The sequence below is a fragment of the Mytilus edulis genome, chromosome 12, assembly GCF_963676685.1.
Source record: "Mytilus edulis chromosome 12, xbMytEdul2.2, whole genome shotgun sequence".
Taxonomy (NCBI): Eukaryota; Metazoa; Mollusca; class Bivalvia; order Mytilida; family Mytilidae; genus Mytilus; species Mytilus edulis.
Window position 1 is genome coordinate 16,499,761 of NC_092355.1, and position 17,802 is coordinate 16,517,562.

A 17,802-nucleotide genomic window follows, 5' to 3' on the forward strand; every position below is an offset into this window, starting at 1 on the left:
TCATATTGTCCCTTTGGTATCCCTTGTATCTTTCATTCTAACACAATGTAATCTTGTATCTAGAAAAAAGAAGATGTAGTATGATTGCCAATGAGACAACTCTGCAAAAGATTCTAATATGACAGAAATCAACAGCTATAGGTCATCGTATTTTGTGTTGATTAGTTTGTCTTTTGTGCTTTTTAGTTTATTGCCATATTGTTTTTCGTCGACATTTGAGTTTTGAATATACCTTCGGTATCTTTCTTTTTTAAAGTATTAATATAATTTTGATTGTTGAACTTAGCAGCATGTAAGACAAATGTGAAGTTCATAAATTTCATAAAGTAAAATAAAAAAGGTACCCCACTCCGAGGAAAATAAAAAAAGAAAACTCCGTAATCGAAAGGCAAAATAAATAGTTCAATTCATGAAATATATGGATAACAACTGTCATAACCCTCACTGAGTACAGGCATTTTTGTATGTAGACAATGGTGGATTAATCAAAGCAATGAACACCTGTTATATATAAATAATTACATTAGATGAATGTTTCATTAAAATACTTTATTCTGATTGGCTAACTGCACATCACATGTTATTTCTTAAGCAATTGCATTACTCAATAAAACTTTTCATTCATCATAACACGTGGTCCCACAATAAATCGCACAGGTGAATTAAATAAAAAAAAAATCGTGTTTTCATTATCATAGCTAAAAAATGTAATTATAAGTATTGAATGCTTCGTTTTGTAACTTCATAGGGTTGTAAAAGCGTTGACCGTGCGCACATTTTTAGAATGTACTTCGGTCAACGCTTTTACACCCCAGTGAAGTTACAAAAAGAAGCATTCAATTTTTAAATACAAAATGATAAAGTGATAGCACAATAATTCAAGGTGAATATTCTATAATAAAAATTGTAGCCGTGGTTGAAATCATATTGAGCATTACTTCATTGCGAACACACATACAGCAAAAATATGCTTTTTCTATTTGTTTGAAAACAACCAACTGTTTGTCGATGAATAGCATATTTTATATGACATATGTATGTTTCATTTTGAAGCTTTTTCTCCTACCAACTGTTTCAAAAAATAATTTGCGACTTTAAAACTCATACTCGTGATAATGTTGAAAAGAATGTATATATTCATTTCATCTATTTATTTAATGAAAAATCCTTTTGTTAATATATAATAAATGTCAGTGTCTTCTTTATTTAGTAAAGTATGATATGCAAAACACAAATTCATGTATTTCATTGAAAGTACTGTGAAAACTGCTAATCAAGTGACAAAGAATCGCACTATCCTACACACATTTCGTTTTAATTTTTATTGATCCTGTTTACCTTAGTTTTGTAAATTTATTTGAGAATTCCTTTGATCGTCAATTCACATTTCTAAAAGGTTGGGTTAATGTAAATGTATTTCCTTATGGAGACTGCTGAGGCAATACTTTGTTTTACAACCAGGATTATTTACGGAAACACAATCCGCAATTTCACTTTACCTACGTATGTATCATTATATGAGTTCGTGCCTTATGGCGTGTGTCATACTTATTATCCATTAAATTATATACTGATATTATCTACACTCCTATGTAATGTCGATTTCTTTTCTTATGGTTCGATGACCAAACTTTAAATTATATCCGTATATTTTCATTTGATGATGTTTATCCAATGATATGGAAGCTTACTTCGATATAAAGGCAAGACACCGCGAAGTTTAAATCATACAACACTCGACTCATTCAAGAACAGAAATAACAGATATGGCTGTTCTAAGAATTTTGGTAAGTAATTTCTAAACTTTAAAATATGACTAACCATGTACTTATATTTAGAAATAAATAAATAGATATATACTTAATTAACTAAATATTTTCTCAAATACTTATGATTTTATCATTATTTAAAATAAATTGTTTTATAACTTTTCTCTGGTGACCTGATCGGAATAAAATTTGGGAATTTTAGAATTGAGTTTCACAAATTTTTTGACACTTGCATTTGTTCAAATCAAACATTTTAGTACCGCCAAATACCTATTTTAAAATTGGAACTGCTTTCGTATGAAAGTATTGATTCAATGGTAAATAAAAAAAAGGCATCGTTCCTTCTTTAGCCGTTACTAATGCTCGGCAATCTTTAACTGTTAAATTGAAATAATATATTAATTGGTTGTTTTATTAACGTTTAATGAAAAAAAAATATGCATATCAATGAAGAACAATTTTGATTAAATCACATATTATATATTAAGGCATTGTGTTTACAAAAAGAATATGATTCGTAGGCGGCAAAAATGACTATAAAATGATAATAAATGATTCAAAACAAAATGTTTCCACTGTTACAGTAGCATTACATTGAATTGTTCTTAACTACAAGGAGATTACATCGAGCCACTATGTCTCCTATTAATTCTAAAAGAGCCATGCATTATACATACTGGAATTACGAATACCAAATTCTTTAAAAGTTTTTTTTATTATTATTTTTATGTATAATGGATATTGGTTCTCATTGCTCTTCTTGGTACTTTATTTGGCCTTTTAAACTTTTTTTTATTCTTGCGTCACTGATGAGTCTTTTGTAGACGAAACGGTCGTCTTCCGTAAAAAAATAATTTAATTCTGGTATCGATGATAAGTTTATTTAGAATAATAATTATTGTTTCTTACCGTTCAACCACTTATTGGTTCTTCGGCTGGTCATTGAAATTAAGTATTTTTATTATAGGGTATTATGATGTGTTTTATTGCTGTTGTCAACTGCCAGATTTGTGCATCAGATGCAAAAACTGAAGATCCATTTCAAGGAAAATTAGAAGACGAAAAGGGCTATCCAGAGTAAGTTGAAAAACATTATAACGATATAAAACAACAAGAATCTTTCTGAAGTTGATATTCGTTTGGTGTTTGTTTTAATTCTATTTCTTTTGGGAGGGAAGGGTAATATTGTTGCAATTAAATAAATTTACTGCATGAATTCAAGTAGCCACGAAAATGCAAGTTTTCCTCAATTCATGAAAATTGATACCCAAAAAAAATGAATCCACAGTATTTATAATTAATTGGGCTAGGCTTATGAAATAGGTTGACATATTTCAGAAACACATATCCATTGTTGCAAATGTCGTTTGCTTATTTGCGTCTTTCAGAAGCTTTTTTTTTATTGAAGCAAACTTCTTGTTTTAAAAAAATATATGATATCGTAGCCATACATGACCAAAAACACATTAATTAAACGCCATTTTGGTGTAATACTGGACGTTACAAACATTAAATTTGTCCTGCTTTTGAATTCACAAACACGCACAAAGGCAAATGCTAAATTGATACAACAGGAGCTTATTTTAATGAAAACCCACTTGTTTTTTTACACTTTTCAGAGCTGAAATAGAAATTGCATATGAGAAGTTAGACCGGGACACAAAAGCACTGATCGATAAAGATGCCGGTGAAATGACAACTTTGAGTAAATACGACTTCCTGCCTGTGTAAGTACTGACTTTTACTCTTTTCAATCTTTAAAAATCCATATGTCCCTCTTTCATTTATCACAAGTTTTCTCATTCATCCTTTCTGTCTCGGCTAATGAAGTTTCGATTTCATGAATAATTGTCAAGTAAATTCTTACCAAAAATGAGACAAAATCAAAGCAATTTACTTGCTAAGCAACGGCGTAAAAAGGAACAGGGGAGGATCCAGTATATTTAAAAGTGAGCTTCATTGCATAAAGCTGTATATAAACTGTTTCTCTAAATCCGATAAACTATCGCTAAACAGGTCAAAGACTTATACACTTTGACTGTGTCGTAGTGTATGTAAATGAAACAATCAAAAATAAGATAGTTAACAATGAAGATCAAAGCTATCAAAGGAAGAATGATATAAAAAAGAAATACTTTAATTAGAACAATTGTATGTGTGACCTTTGCTTGTCTTAGTGTTTCGTTGAATCTCCTAATTTCATTCGTATAATGTCAGCTCATAGTTTATCAATGTTATATTATACATTACATACTTTGCCCTCACAAATTTGTCACAATCTATCAAAGAGCATAACATTTAAAAAAATCAGCCTATCGTTCATCCATGCTATGTTTTTCATTACAAAAAACAAAGTAAAAAAGTGATTTCATGCAATGTTATTTTTCAGTTCGCATTTGTCGTCATCCCTTTGCCCTCACACATTTGTCACAGTCTATCCAAGAGGATGGCATTTCCTAAGCAGTAGTCTGGGAAAGTGTTGGATTCTCAATAGATGGTGGAATACCCCACTCTCATACGCTGTGTGCCCGTAAGTACAAGTATGGTAGAAACTTTATCAAAATACTCCGCATTCATACGCTGTTTGCGCACAAGTACAAATATGATAGAAATTTTATTAAAATACTCCGCCGTCATATGCTGTTTGCGCGTAAGTACAAACATAATAAAAATGTATTAAAATACTCCGAGTTCATACGCTGTTTCTGCATAAGTACAAATATGACGGATAGTTTATTAAAAGGTTTTCATGTAGGAGAAGACAACCGATGTATATCTACACACACAACTGTTGTCAGTCGTTTTACCCCGCGATTGAATTACTTTTAATTCTAATTACAGGCCGTATTTACAAGAAATAAAAACATCAAAATATATTGTTTGAACTGCGTAATTGAATAATGCAATAAATTATCGTTTCGATTTGTTGATAGAATAAATTTGTACAGATAAAAGATTTATAACTCAGAAGTTTAAGCTGTAGGAAATGAACCTTTTTAACATTTGTTTTTGTATTTTCTTATATATATCTGCATCAATTCCCTACGGAAATAAATTGTAATTTACATTATTCTTTACTGTATATTTGTAGAACAAAATCATGCCAAGGCCTACCATGTCCTGCTAAAAACTACCGTTGTACACCATCGAACTACAAGGGCTACGTAGCATGGACCTATTGTCTAGGAAAAGGATTCAGTCGCAGATGGTTTAAATTGCCTCAGTGTTGTGAATGTCAAAGATTTAAATGTTGAGAGAAAGTGATACAGACAGACAGACAGAGAACAATTTTGATCGAAAAAAAGATAATCCTGTATCAATTAAAAATGTTGAATAGAGAATAAAATCTCAATATAATATCGACTTTTAATTATTGTTGAATGTCCCAGCCATTGAAGATTTTATCCTTTAACCCATAATGTGGTGTCCTGATGGACGTGATATGTAGTTTGCTGACCGCTGCAAAGCCAACCCGACAATTACAATCATACAAAAAACTATGTATAATCAAATGTAAAACTTTGACTTTAATCTAATTAGTCGCCTTCTTAAGTGAAAAAGCATGAACAGACACAAAATAAAAGCACAATAATTACACACACAAAAAATGAACCAATCTGCAGTATTGAAGCAAAACAACACAACACAAAAGTTTAAAAATATAAAATTCGCTATTTCATGATCTGATGCATACGGGGTAATATTTTTATCAAATTGTATTGAGCATTATTGTCATACTTGACTTTTATACTTTTTATGTTTGCATTTTATTTATGATTTGATTTTTTTATAGAAGAAAAATTAAAACTTTGTCGGATGGATAAATTGACCAAGTAGTGAAATATTTCTTTTTGTCAATAAACTAATCATAGATACCAGGATTAAGGGAATACGATACAGTAGCAGGGGCAGATAATAACGTTTTCAAAACTGTCCGTGTTGTTTTCGCGACGTTGGTAACCAGAACGTTAACATTTCGCGACGTCGCTTTAGAATAAGTCATATTTCGCGGAATATTCTCTGACGTCATTAATTTCGGTTGCGCGAATTTCAAAAAAGTACCTGCTAAAAAAGTGGCCATGCCGTTTCTAAAAAACCAAGAAACCCACCGAAGAGCAGTTAGATTAAAGGAAATACTTGAGATGTACAAAAATAAATCAAATACAATTTTGCATGACGAAATTGATGAAATGGTGTTAGACACGGAAGAGAGTACTGACATGGAAAGACGGAAGAAGAATTGTGGAGCTTTTTAGTCTGGCACTGAATAACTGCCAAAACTGCACGGCCCAATAACACAATTCGGAACATAACGACCTGCAATAGCTAATTATGAGTATTGGTAGCTACTTAACGTCCAGCGGCAAATATTTAATTACACATTTATGACATCCAAATGTCATTTTAATGAAACTTATAGAAATGAGAAAACGTATGAACCCGTGATTAATGAGTAAAAATTTAACAAAATCTATTGTTATAGGGTGGCCGAATCGGGTCTGGTGTTGAAATCCATACACAAAAGTCATTACTACGGAGTGTTGTACAGCTGTGCAATATTTTTCATGACGAGAACAGTTATTTTCATTTATTGATAATGAATTCGAAGTAAATAATACTATCTTGAATTGAAAAATATCAGAATCAAAATAGTTAAGTTTGTGTCTATTTTTCTTTTCTTGTTTAGAATTTGGCAGCCTCCAAGTTTTACGGAACATTGTCATTGTACATTGTAAGGCCAAATTTAACAGACTATCAATGAAATAACAAAACCGACTGCATGTGCGAGACCCTCATTGGTGGACAAGGTCGTATAACATCCCTATTCGTAAATAAAATAATAAAAAAGAGATTGTCTCATCCTGCTCTGGACTTGAAATTGGTACATAAAAAAAATTGCCGATTTTAATTGATATTTTAAAAACATATTATATTGTATGTGTATGTAGAAAAACTGTCAATAAAAGTCCGTTAAAAAGATTTCAAAAAAAAAAAATATTGGTGCCGTTTTTGGTTTGAATTTAAGCAAAATATTACCAATAGATGCAGAATTGTCACACGTTAGTTTGTAATTAAATGGTGTCTTTTGGTATTGGTCATCATATTTGTATTTTGTTCATTGTTTTGTACTTAAATCAGGCCGTAAGTTTCCCGTTTGAGTTGATTTGCATTTGTCATGTATAGGGGCCTTTTATAGCTTACTATGCGGTATGGGTTTTACTCATTGTTGAAGGCCGTCCGATGTCCTATAGTCGTTAAGCAATTTGGTCTCTGATTGAGATTTGCCTCATTTGTAATAATACCACGTCTTCTTATTTGCATGTATAAGCACGTCCCTATTATACTTCAATGTATTGAGAGATAAAAATTGAAGTATCGGCAAATTTACACTAATTGCAGACAGACAGATCAGAAAGTGTACACACGTTAAAACTCGTCGTATAATTAGACGATCGGACAGACGAACAAATTGTTTTCAATATAGCTCTACTTCTAGACAAACAAGTACGCCAATATTCATACGTATACGCCGTAAAAAAAAGGTTATGTAACTTATCTATTGATAAAGACATCTTTCAATATTATTCTCTTATACCGGCTGCTGCACTTCCTATGAAATATTATATTACAACTTCATTTTCGGTCGATTGAGGCAATAATGGCATGAGTTAAATTGCACAAAACAGCTCTTATTATAAAACAAGAAGTACTGCTTATAATTTAAATTTGAAAGATGATTATCTTTTGAATGTAAAAATAAAATAAAAATCAAAGTACGTCGAGACCTAAAGTTGACGATACGGTATCGGTTTTGTCATTGTTGAAGGTTATACTGTTGTCAATTTAAGGTATCACCTCACTTAATTTATAGTTGGTTCACATTTTGTAATGTCAATAAAGTTATCTATCCTCTTACAGTTCATGAAGCAATTTAGAACTAATCTCGGACGGAGATGCACCTTTATTTCAATCAGATTTTCTTTTTTGCCGTACATCTGACAAAGCAATCTGCTAGAATTCTTTTTTATAGTCTTTTTTTTATGAAAAGGTTCCTGTCCAAATTTCATTTCGTAAATGTTTAGCACAAATGTTTTTTTTTCATTTTATGATTTACCATCTTATAAATTTTTATGATAAGTATCAACGCTTTGAAAAACACCTGCAAACTCGTGTACGGCGGGAATGCTTACACGACGTTGTTGCGATTAAAACTAAATTTAACGTAATTTAGCGCCATACTGACAGACGTCGTAAAAAATAAAGGTTTATGGCTTTTATTGAAAAAACAAGCACATGGACCCCAATTTTTTTCTTTTGCAATCAATCAAGTACTGTTTCAAGAACACTCCGCCAAAATTTCAGGAAAAAATCAACGATCAAATTTTTTTCTGCACTGCCGAAAAGACGCAAAAATATGTTCAATTTCTTTATTTCGGATATAGCAATCCAAATCCGGAACATGATGATTTGATTAAACCTTAAACTTGTTTCAGCATGTTGATGCCATGGATCAAGGGAATATTTTACAAAAAAACCCGGTTAAGTTATGACTTTTCATTCAAAAGTATTGTTACTTTCTTTAAAAGTCATAATTTATGAAATTTCAGGGATTTTCTTCCAAATATGCAAATTTCGAACCAAATTATCTCAAAAAGTAAGTCATGAAGGTACTGTTTTCTTTGCATTTTTGAAAAGTACACATTGAAATTGACCTTCTATCAAAATTTTAAGAAAAAATCAACGAGGGATCTCTACTGTATCGTATGCCCTTAAATATTGTATTTACGCAAGACGCGCGTTCCGTCTACAAAAGACTCATCAGTGACGCTCTAATCCAAAAAAGTTGATAAGGCCTAAAAAAGTACGAAGTTGAAGAGCTTTGAGGACACAAATTCCTAATATTTTGACAAGTACGGCTAAGGTAATATATTCATGGAGTAGAAAAGCCTTAGTATTTCAACAACTCACTGTTAATTGGTAAACATGACGTAAAGAATCATGCTCACCATGTCAGTCTAGTTAACAAAGTATGGTTCATCTTTACATCAAATCATTATGTTCCCGTCGGAGTGTGCATAAAACATTGGCAACGAAAAATACAAATCAAGCCATTTACGCCCGTGCTAATGCGAGTGTTACCAATTTAACTATAAAACTATTCTTGGATTAATTTAGGTTCTAAAGGATACAACTGTTCAATTTCAGATTAAACTATTCATGGATTAATTTCGGTTCGAAAGGATACAACTGTTCAATTTCAGATTCAGGTGCAACTGTCCACCATAATCACTGAACATGATTATAACTTTTAAATTTTGAAAATATCTGGTTAAATCAAAGAATACACGAACTAATCAGAAAACTCCCAGTCGAAAAAGAACAGACGAAAACACACGAAGACATACAATGGACAGTCACACACTACATAAACAGATCATCAAACAACTAAGTATAACATATGAACTGCGTAAAAGTCAACAGTTTCGGCATATTTCATTCCACATGCTGAGTTATTGTCTTGTCAGCTGTACATTAGTTGATTTGAAACCATGATCTGACAAATTTTCGAAAATTAAATCTACAAGCGTGCAATAATAATCTTAATACTGATCAGCTCTATTAGGTGAAAATCGAAATCCATGTAAAACAATTTTTAGGTACTCTACATAATAAACATAACAAACTGATTGGTTCATATCATGTAAGTAAACCCAATTCTGATTGGTTAATATCATGTAAGTAAACCCAATTCTGATTAGTTAATAATCAGGTAAGTAAACCCAATTCTGATTGGTTCATATCATGTAGGTATACCCATTTCTGATTGGTTCATATGTAAGTAATCCCAATTCTGATTGGTTAATATCATTTAAGTATGCCCAAGTCTGAATGGTTCATATCATGTAAGTAAACCATTTAGAACCAAACCCAGAAGATAATTTTCCGTCGTCTTCTTCCCCACCTGCAAAGCGAGAATGTTGGATCTCCATATCTGCCATTTGCATGTAGTTACTAGTGGACTGTCAATCCAAAAGGGACCACTCCGCAGCAGATAGAACTTCTGTATTTTTTCTCGGCCTGACCATTCATGAAATATTTGCCACTGGACGCAACGATCAATCGACCAATCAATTGTCCGGTGTAAGGATTAATCTGCAATTATAATTAACACGATCTTCGACAACTGGCAAAACATTTACCGTATGATAAGCTATAAAAGGCCCCTTAATAACAAAACGTGGAACACTTCACTAAAGTAAACCAGCTACCCTTCGTAAGCTAATGATATCTAAAAATAGAAAAAAGTTATACCAGGCATTTAGCAAGTAACGTGAACTACTGGACTATATGTTCCCGGCTTTAGGTTGTTGTCTTTTAATCAAACAGAAAAAATGAGTACAGAAAAGAATCAGAAAAAAACGGACTCTTTTATTTCACTCAACCATCTGTTGATCCGGAAACTGGAGTACCGTTTAAATACAATACTTCTACCGTTAGACCGACACAACAAGAATGAGACGGAATTAAAAACATTTTTATGCATGGATAAAAATAAATCGAATGAGACCTGATTTTTTTCCACATGAATATGATCTTCAATTTAAAAAAAAACAGATTTTTTTCTAAGCTTGAAATAAATATATAAGACACGTTATCATTTGTGATAGAAACTACTTCTTTTGATAAAAAAGTGCAAATAATATAAAAAAAACCAACAACTTAAATACAGCAGTACTATGATACAGCAGTACTATGAGAGGACAATGGATTCGTTCGGTTACACACGAGCGCCATACGCAGGTATAGACGGCATACATTGTATTTACTTTTCACAAATCTGACCTCCCGAATTATATTTTGTATTTTGTATAAACATGAGCGGCACGACGGGTGCCACATATGCCATGGAGCATGATCTGCTTACCCTTCCGGAGCACATGAGTTCCACCCTAGTTTTTGATAATGTTCGCGCTGCTCAGTCTTTAGTTTCTATTCTATGTTTTGTGTACTATTAATTGTCTGTTGGGTTTTTTAACAATGGCGTTGTCAGTTTATATTCGACTTATAAGTTTGAATGTCCCTCTTGTATCTTTCGCCTCTCTTTTACTAAATATCACTAAAGGAACAAGAACTGCAACTTCCTGAAGAAAAACAGGAATTCATCCCTGGATTTCTCAATGTTTATAGTTTCATGTGTAGTGTTGAAAAAAGTAAAATCACAAAAATACTGAACTTAGAGGAAAATCAATTCGGAAAGTCCATAATCACATTGCAAAATCAAATAACAAAACGCATCAAAAACGAATGGACAAGAGCTGTCATATTCCTGACTTGGTACAGGCATTTTCAAATGTAGAAAATGGTGGATTGAACCTGGTTTTATAGTGGTAACCCTCTCACTTTGATGACAGTCGAAAGGAAACCCTCTGTTTTGGTTGGATTCGTGTTTTTCAATCTTTTGTTGCAGTGTACATAGGAAACCCGACGTTCTTCATTTTGGTCATAGTGTATTACGATTTTATTTAACGTTTGGTTCTTTGTGATCTTCTCATTCGTTTTATAAACAGTTTATAAATTCAGGAAACGTTTTGGTGATGGCGAATTTAAGGTAATAAGATGCTTTTTAGAGACAAAATAAACATGACAACATTTACCAGATTTAAAGAACTTTATTCGTGTTAAAACAATGATAATTACATATAAACATACATGAAATTATATAAAACAATTCTAATTAAAATACTTGAAGAAATAGTGAATCTCTTCTATATTAGTTCATGAAATGCAATAAGGTTGGTACCAAGGAATTTTGCTTTTTAGTGCAAATGTGGTATAATCAGACAAAATATACTAGGGGAGTGTTTAGAGGCAATTCCAATAATAACAGTTTCAAGTACTATAATTGAAGGGAAATCCTTTTATTTATAAAACACTGATATAAGTGAAGGAAAATAACATGTTTTAAAAACAATGTCCGAATGTCTTCGTCGCAATATGCAGTTGAATTTCTTGTAGCTCCAAGTGTCTGGTTCAAATAAGTACATGCTCAGTTATCTACCCTTTGGTTAAATCCTCCCATGCAATCCAAGGTGCTTTGAATTTCCTACATTCACAACATTGCGGAACTCTCAGTTGTAGTCTGCGTATACGTGGGAATGGTTGTGGACAGTATAGCCAAATGTTGAAGATTTTGTAGTTGCTTTGTACACACTTATATCTGTATGGGAACATCCAGGACATGCAAGGAACATTCTTACAATATTGTGGTCTGAAATGAGTAAAGTATGAATGAGAAGATGTGGTATGAGTGCCAATGAGACAACTCTCCATCCAAGTCACAATGTATGTTAATAATTATGGGTCAAGTAGTTTGTATTTATGAAAGCATTCTGTGTAAATTTGTTATTAATACATCATAACATTGTAGAATCTGATGCATCCTGGGTAATTTTTTTAAAGTGTACACCAAAACGTCCTGATTGGTTAAAAATGTCATAAACAATGAAATTTTAACCAATGACGTGGTACGAACAATGAAATTACCCATGATGCTTTAGATTCTGAAAAGGCCAATTGGTTCAGGATGTCCTGCAGTAATAATGACAATTTTTCAAACCAACATTAGATGTGTTTAAAAACTTTCAAGGGTTACAACAGGATACAGGAAGACAACTTTTGAGTTTTCATTTCAGAAATGGATATTTTGAAAGCAATTACATTTAACCTGTGGTTGGAAAAAATGAACCAGTGCATGATTTGTAAGAGTTATACGTCTAATTCTAAATCTATTTCCTTATTTGAAGTTTTATGGCAAAGAATAACTTACTTGCAGTCAGCATACGTTATAGCTGTAAATAGAGTATTCCACCAAGGTTTCAGCACGTAACACTTTTTCCCATAATACCAAAATGTTTTACCAATATTCAACGATCTGAACTTAGACTCACACATCGATGCGTTAGCAGGTTGTCTAAAAAAATTAAATATAAAAATAAGAAGAGTTGGTATGAATGGCAATGAACCAATTTCTCACTAGATATAAAATACATATAAATATAAAGCCCGAGGAGTTGGAGAAATATACATCAACAAAAAAGCAACATGTTACAAATACAGTATAAATTGTTTTATTAATAATCTGAAGTCGTTTGTAGTACTGACAAATGTTGAAAAGACGATTAATTAAGCATTGGAGTTCTTGTTGCTCAGTCTTTACTTTTCTATTATTGTATTTGTGTACTGTTTGTTTTAATATCGATTATACCGTTGGTTTTCCCGTTTGAATGGTTTTTAATTACTCATTTTTGGGACACTTTATAGCTTGATGTTCGGTGTGAGCCAAGGCTCCGTGTTCAAGGTAGTACATTGACTTCTAATGGTTTACTGTTATAGATTGTTATTTGGATGGAGGGTTGTCTCATTGGCACTCATACCAAATCTTCCTATATCTATTATATATGTTGTTTGTTTTGTGGTCGTTTTTTGTGTGTTTTTTGCCATGGTATTGTCAGTTTGATTTCGACAGATGAGTTTGAATATACTTTTGGTATCTTTCGCCTCTCTTTACTGGTGTTTCTATGTCTATAATTCATATCTTCAGGAAAATATATGTACATATAGGATGCAAGCGTGTGTCTACCTTTGAAATTAATGATTATGAGCATGTAATAGCAGAAATAATTGTTTTCTTTCAGCGACTGGTGTCCTTAATAAAACAGTACAAGAAAGAACACACTTCCAATCAGAAATTCAAAAGATTGTGGTCCAGATTGAAGCATAATTGAGAAATTCAAAAGATTGTGGTCCAGATTGAAGCATGAATCAGAAATTCAAAAGATTGTGGTACAGATTGAAGCATGAATCAGAAATTCAAAAGATTGTGGTCAAGATTGAAGCATGAATCAGAAATTCAAAAGATTGTGGTCCAGATTGAAGCATGAATCAAAAATTCAAAAGATTGTGGTCCAGATTGAAGTATGAATGAGAAATTCAAAAGATTGTGGTCCAGATTGAAGCATGAATCAGAAATTCAAAAGATTGTGGTTCAGATTGAAGCATGAATCAGAAATTCAAAAGATTGTGGTCCAGATTGAAGCAGGAATGAGAGATTCAAAAGATTGTGGTCCAGATTGAAGCAGGAATGAGAAATTCAAAAGATTGTGGTCCAGATTGAAGCATGAAAGAGAAATTCAAAAGATTGTGGTCCAGATTGAAGCATGAATGAGAAATTCAAAAGATTGTGGTCCAGATTGAAGCATGAATGAGAAATGCAATTAAAAATAATACATATGGTAAATATATTTATCTTACGGTGGTGCGATCCACGGGTCTTTTGTATTTAACGAAATGAGGCTTTGTGCATCGTCTTTATCACTCTTTAGCTGCGCATAATCTCTTGCATTCTGTGTAGAGAGTTCTTTCTCCGCTCCGTCTATTTCAGACCTACGATATAAAAAGATTAAGAGTAAATAAGCTTAATCAAATATTTATTTTAGAAACAAGAGATTTTGGTCCATAACCATTATCTTTTTGTCAGGTGATGTCGATTTAGATGTTGAAACTTTGATTTAATGTTACCTTATTATCGAAACATTTACATATTTCTCAGATATATGAACCATAATTAAAAAAAATGAGTTGATCGCATATTTCTTATACTATATTCTTAATTTTGTCATTTTTTTTTAGAGGGAGACGGATTTATATCAGTTTTTCTTATTTCCGAATCCCTGTATTTATATTGTATAATTATATTTCATGCACTTTTTGAAATAAAATATTGTTTGAACTAAGCTTAATCAACATTCCACCAAGGAATTATTTCATGCTCATGCTAGCTATAATACTTTATTGGTATCAACTAACATGATTTATATAATATTTTAATATTAGGTACAAACTGTATGAAATCCGAATGGTTAAACTATCACCAGTTCATTAAAACACAAACAAGGCACTCAGTTGTTAAATAAATCATAACGACATGTTTTATAATAGAACGTCATACCATAGTTTTGCCTTGATTTGCATCAGAAAATATTGGATATGTCATCTTTATTTTGTTTGTTGCATTTGGTCCTTATAGTTTCTTGGATATACTTTTTTTTACTTTTTGATATTAGATAATCTGAATTATTCCATTTGTGGTATTATCAAGGATTATATAGGAAGGATAGTTTAGTATGATCTTTTTATGCGTTTTGTATTTTGAATAAAGCAGCATATACCTCCGAAGAAAAGTGATATTCAGCGGGTTAGACCTTGGGTTAGACGTACAATTAATTTGGCTAGATAATTATCAGAAAAAGATATTGGTTTGAAAATTCTTTCGAAACATGGAATGGAACAATAAGTGTCTTTTGTTTCGGTAACATGTCTTTTGAAAATCTAAATTAAATTAAATGGAACCAAATATGAACCAAGCGAAAGATAGTGCATTATATTTTTAAAACGTGAAAAAAAGTAAATTGTTTGAAATTCATTTGTAGGTGTAAGGTAAAATAACATAAATACCAAACTCGGAGGACCGAGGAAAATTCAAAACGGAAAGTATCTAATCAAATGGGGAAATCAATAGCTCAAACACATCACACGAATGGACAACAACTGTCATATTCCTTACTTGGTACAGGCATTTTCTTCATAGGCGGATCCAGGGGGGGGGGGGTCCCTTTCGTGGGAAAAATTTGGTTGATTATATAGGGAATCATTGTAGCATGACTGAAGCGCCCCCTTAAAGTCAGTCAGCAGGGCCCCCTTTAGGAAAAGTTCTGGAGTCGCCACTGTTCTTATTAAGAAAATAATGTAGAAAAGAGATAAAAGTATGAAATTTTGGCCATCTGCGTGATGCGGGATTCCCTGAATAACTTAAATTTAGATGTATCGCAAATCATTTATAAATTAGTTTCTTGAAGTAAAACTATAAGGAAACTTTACAGAAACAAGTATACACTAATTACAAACGCCATATGATTATAAGACAAATTAACTCATCATAGATACCAGGATTTAATTTTGTATTTTCATATTATTATAAGACAAACTATCATAGGTAAGTCTAACTCACTCAGGGTATTTATCTCCATCATTGAAATCAAATCCTGCTAGAATATCATCATTATACTGGGCATCACATTGGTCTTCTTCTTGGCAGAAGCCATATGCAAAGACACAGAAGAATACCTACAAAACAGAAGGAATTGATAATACAAATCAATTATGTGAACAAGCACATGCATTTTAATATGCATCTATTAAATGCAGTTTATTTAGTTTGCACCCGTTTTCAGAGCACACATGTGAAATCATCAAAGATAAAATACATGTTAACAAACTTAATGCCTATACCAAGTAGGGAATATGACAGTTCTTGTCTATTCGTTTTTGATGTGTTTTGTCATTTGATTTTGCCATGTGTTTAGGGACTTACCGATTTGATTTTCCTCTGAGTTCAGTATTTTTATGATTTTAGTTTTTTTTCTATACGAGTAAACAAACTTAACTTTAGTTTTATGAAATGACAATGCAATGTTCCAATGGATGTCGATGGACGATATTTAGTTTAAATCTTATGAATGTAAGAGTCGTATTGTTTTTTGTACAAAGGTTGTTTATTAATGCTCAAAACTTGCGTTATTTTTTCCATAAACAATGAATATGAATAAGGTACCATATTTGAATTAGATCAAATATTGCAAATGGAACTTGACAAATGAGCATTAGTTTTTAAATGTCCATAGCTTATAATTTAAAGATGATGGCATAGATGCACAGATAGATAATCAAAATATATAAATGATGAAAAAAATAATGGACAAATACAAAATCAAAGATATAAAAAAAACAGAATACGAAAATAATTACATAATCAAGTAAACGCGAGAGGTCAATAGATACTGAAAACAAAATAAAAATAAAAATGAATAAATGAAATACTTCTGGAGAACCATGTTGAACGTGAGAATTACAGGCACTTGTATATAATTAACCAATGTTCAAATATCATATTTAAAAATCAGTTATAACTTTAAAAATAACTTCTATAGGATAATATATGAATTAAAATAGAAATAGATACGTACCAATGTTCTTAATATTTTCATCTTGGATCAATATTGTTGCTGCTGGATATGTTGATGATTTGAATTAAGCGCCGTTCGTTGTATTTATACTGGATGAAGACTTTTGATTGGTTGATATTATATCCAATCAAAATAAAGATGAAATATTGTCGCTTTAATTTTTTTCGGTCCACTGAAGCAAAATGTTGATAAGATTTTAACTGTTGTTATGTTAATTTATGTCAGAAGGGCAATGTTTTTTTATTAAATGTTTTTTCATGTGTATTTTAATGCTATTTTTAAGATTTCATTATCAGGCGATCATTTGTAAATTTTGTCAACAAATTAATTTTATTACTAAAACAAATGTATTTAAACGAGTTGCAAAGCAAATTGTTTTCGGCAGACAAAACAATATTTGTTAAAAGTTGTTTCCTTAAAATAATAATTTAGTGCATTATTATCAAACTGTATCTTTTTCTTTTAAGGAAAATAATAAAAATAAGGAAACATTTAGTTTTTATTAAAGTTTAAAGTAAATACTAAAATTTGTACCTGAAAAAAGAGTATAATATTTTGTCTGATGCAAAACTTTCGTTATAAATATATAAAAACTCTTGGATATTGGAATTGTTTATAATCGCATCATTTTTATCATTTATGAAAACAACAGTGTTATGCATGAAATGAAAGTCTAGATAACATTAACTTCAAGTTCGTGGTGCATGATCGTTAGTTTTCTATTTAGTGTTTTATATACTGTCTTTTCGTCCTTCCTTTTTGTTTTGTCATGGTTTTATCGGTCTATTGAATTTTTATTGTCCTTTTGTTATCTTCCGACTGTTTTTTTTTTCTTCACAATATATTCAAAGTAATACAATTAGCATATTGAGTTTCGTGTTGTTTATTCTTTAGTTTTCTATGTTGTGTCATGTGTACTATTGTTTGTCTGTTTGTCTTTTTCATTTTTA

The 17,802-nt window shown here is 31.5% G+C and overlaps 2 protein-coding genes across 2 annotated transcripts; one reads left to right on the forward strand and one right to left on the reverse strand.

The window, feature by feature from the left end:
- Positions 1 to 1,766: 1,766 nt before the first annotated feature.
- On the forward strand, positions 1,767 to 5,126 carry LOC139497454 (uncharacterized). Its single transcript, XM_071285679.1, has 5 exons — positions 1,767 to 1,787; positions 2,737 to 2,846; positions 3,389 to 3,496; positions 4,159 to 4,299; positions 4,861 to 5,126. Exons 1-5 carry the CDS (start codon positions 1,767 to 1,769, stop codon positions 5,021 to 5,023), a joined length of 543 nt encoding a protein of 180 aa, XP_071141780.1. The 3' UTR covers positions 5,024 to 5,126.
- A 6,294-nt stretch (positions 5,127 to 11,420) lies between these two features.
- On the reverse strand, positions 11,421 to 16,911 carry LOC139497319 (uncharacterized). The gene is made up of 5 exons (XM_071285509.1): positions 16,853 to 16,911; positions 15,838 to 15,953; positions 14,082 to 14,213; positions 12,598 to 12,741; positions 11,421 to 12,039 (listed from the first exon to the last, which is right to left on the reverse strand). Exons 1-5 carry the CDS (start codon positions 16,871 to 16,873, stop codon positions 11,826 to 11,828), a joined length of 627 nt encoding a protein of 208 aa, XP_071141610.1. The 5' UTR covers positions 16,874 to 16,911; the 3' UTR covers positions 11,421 to 11,825.
- Positions 16,912 to 17,802: the final 891 nt, after the last annotated feature.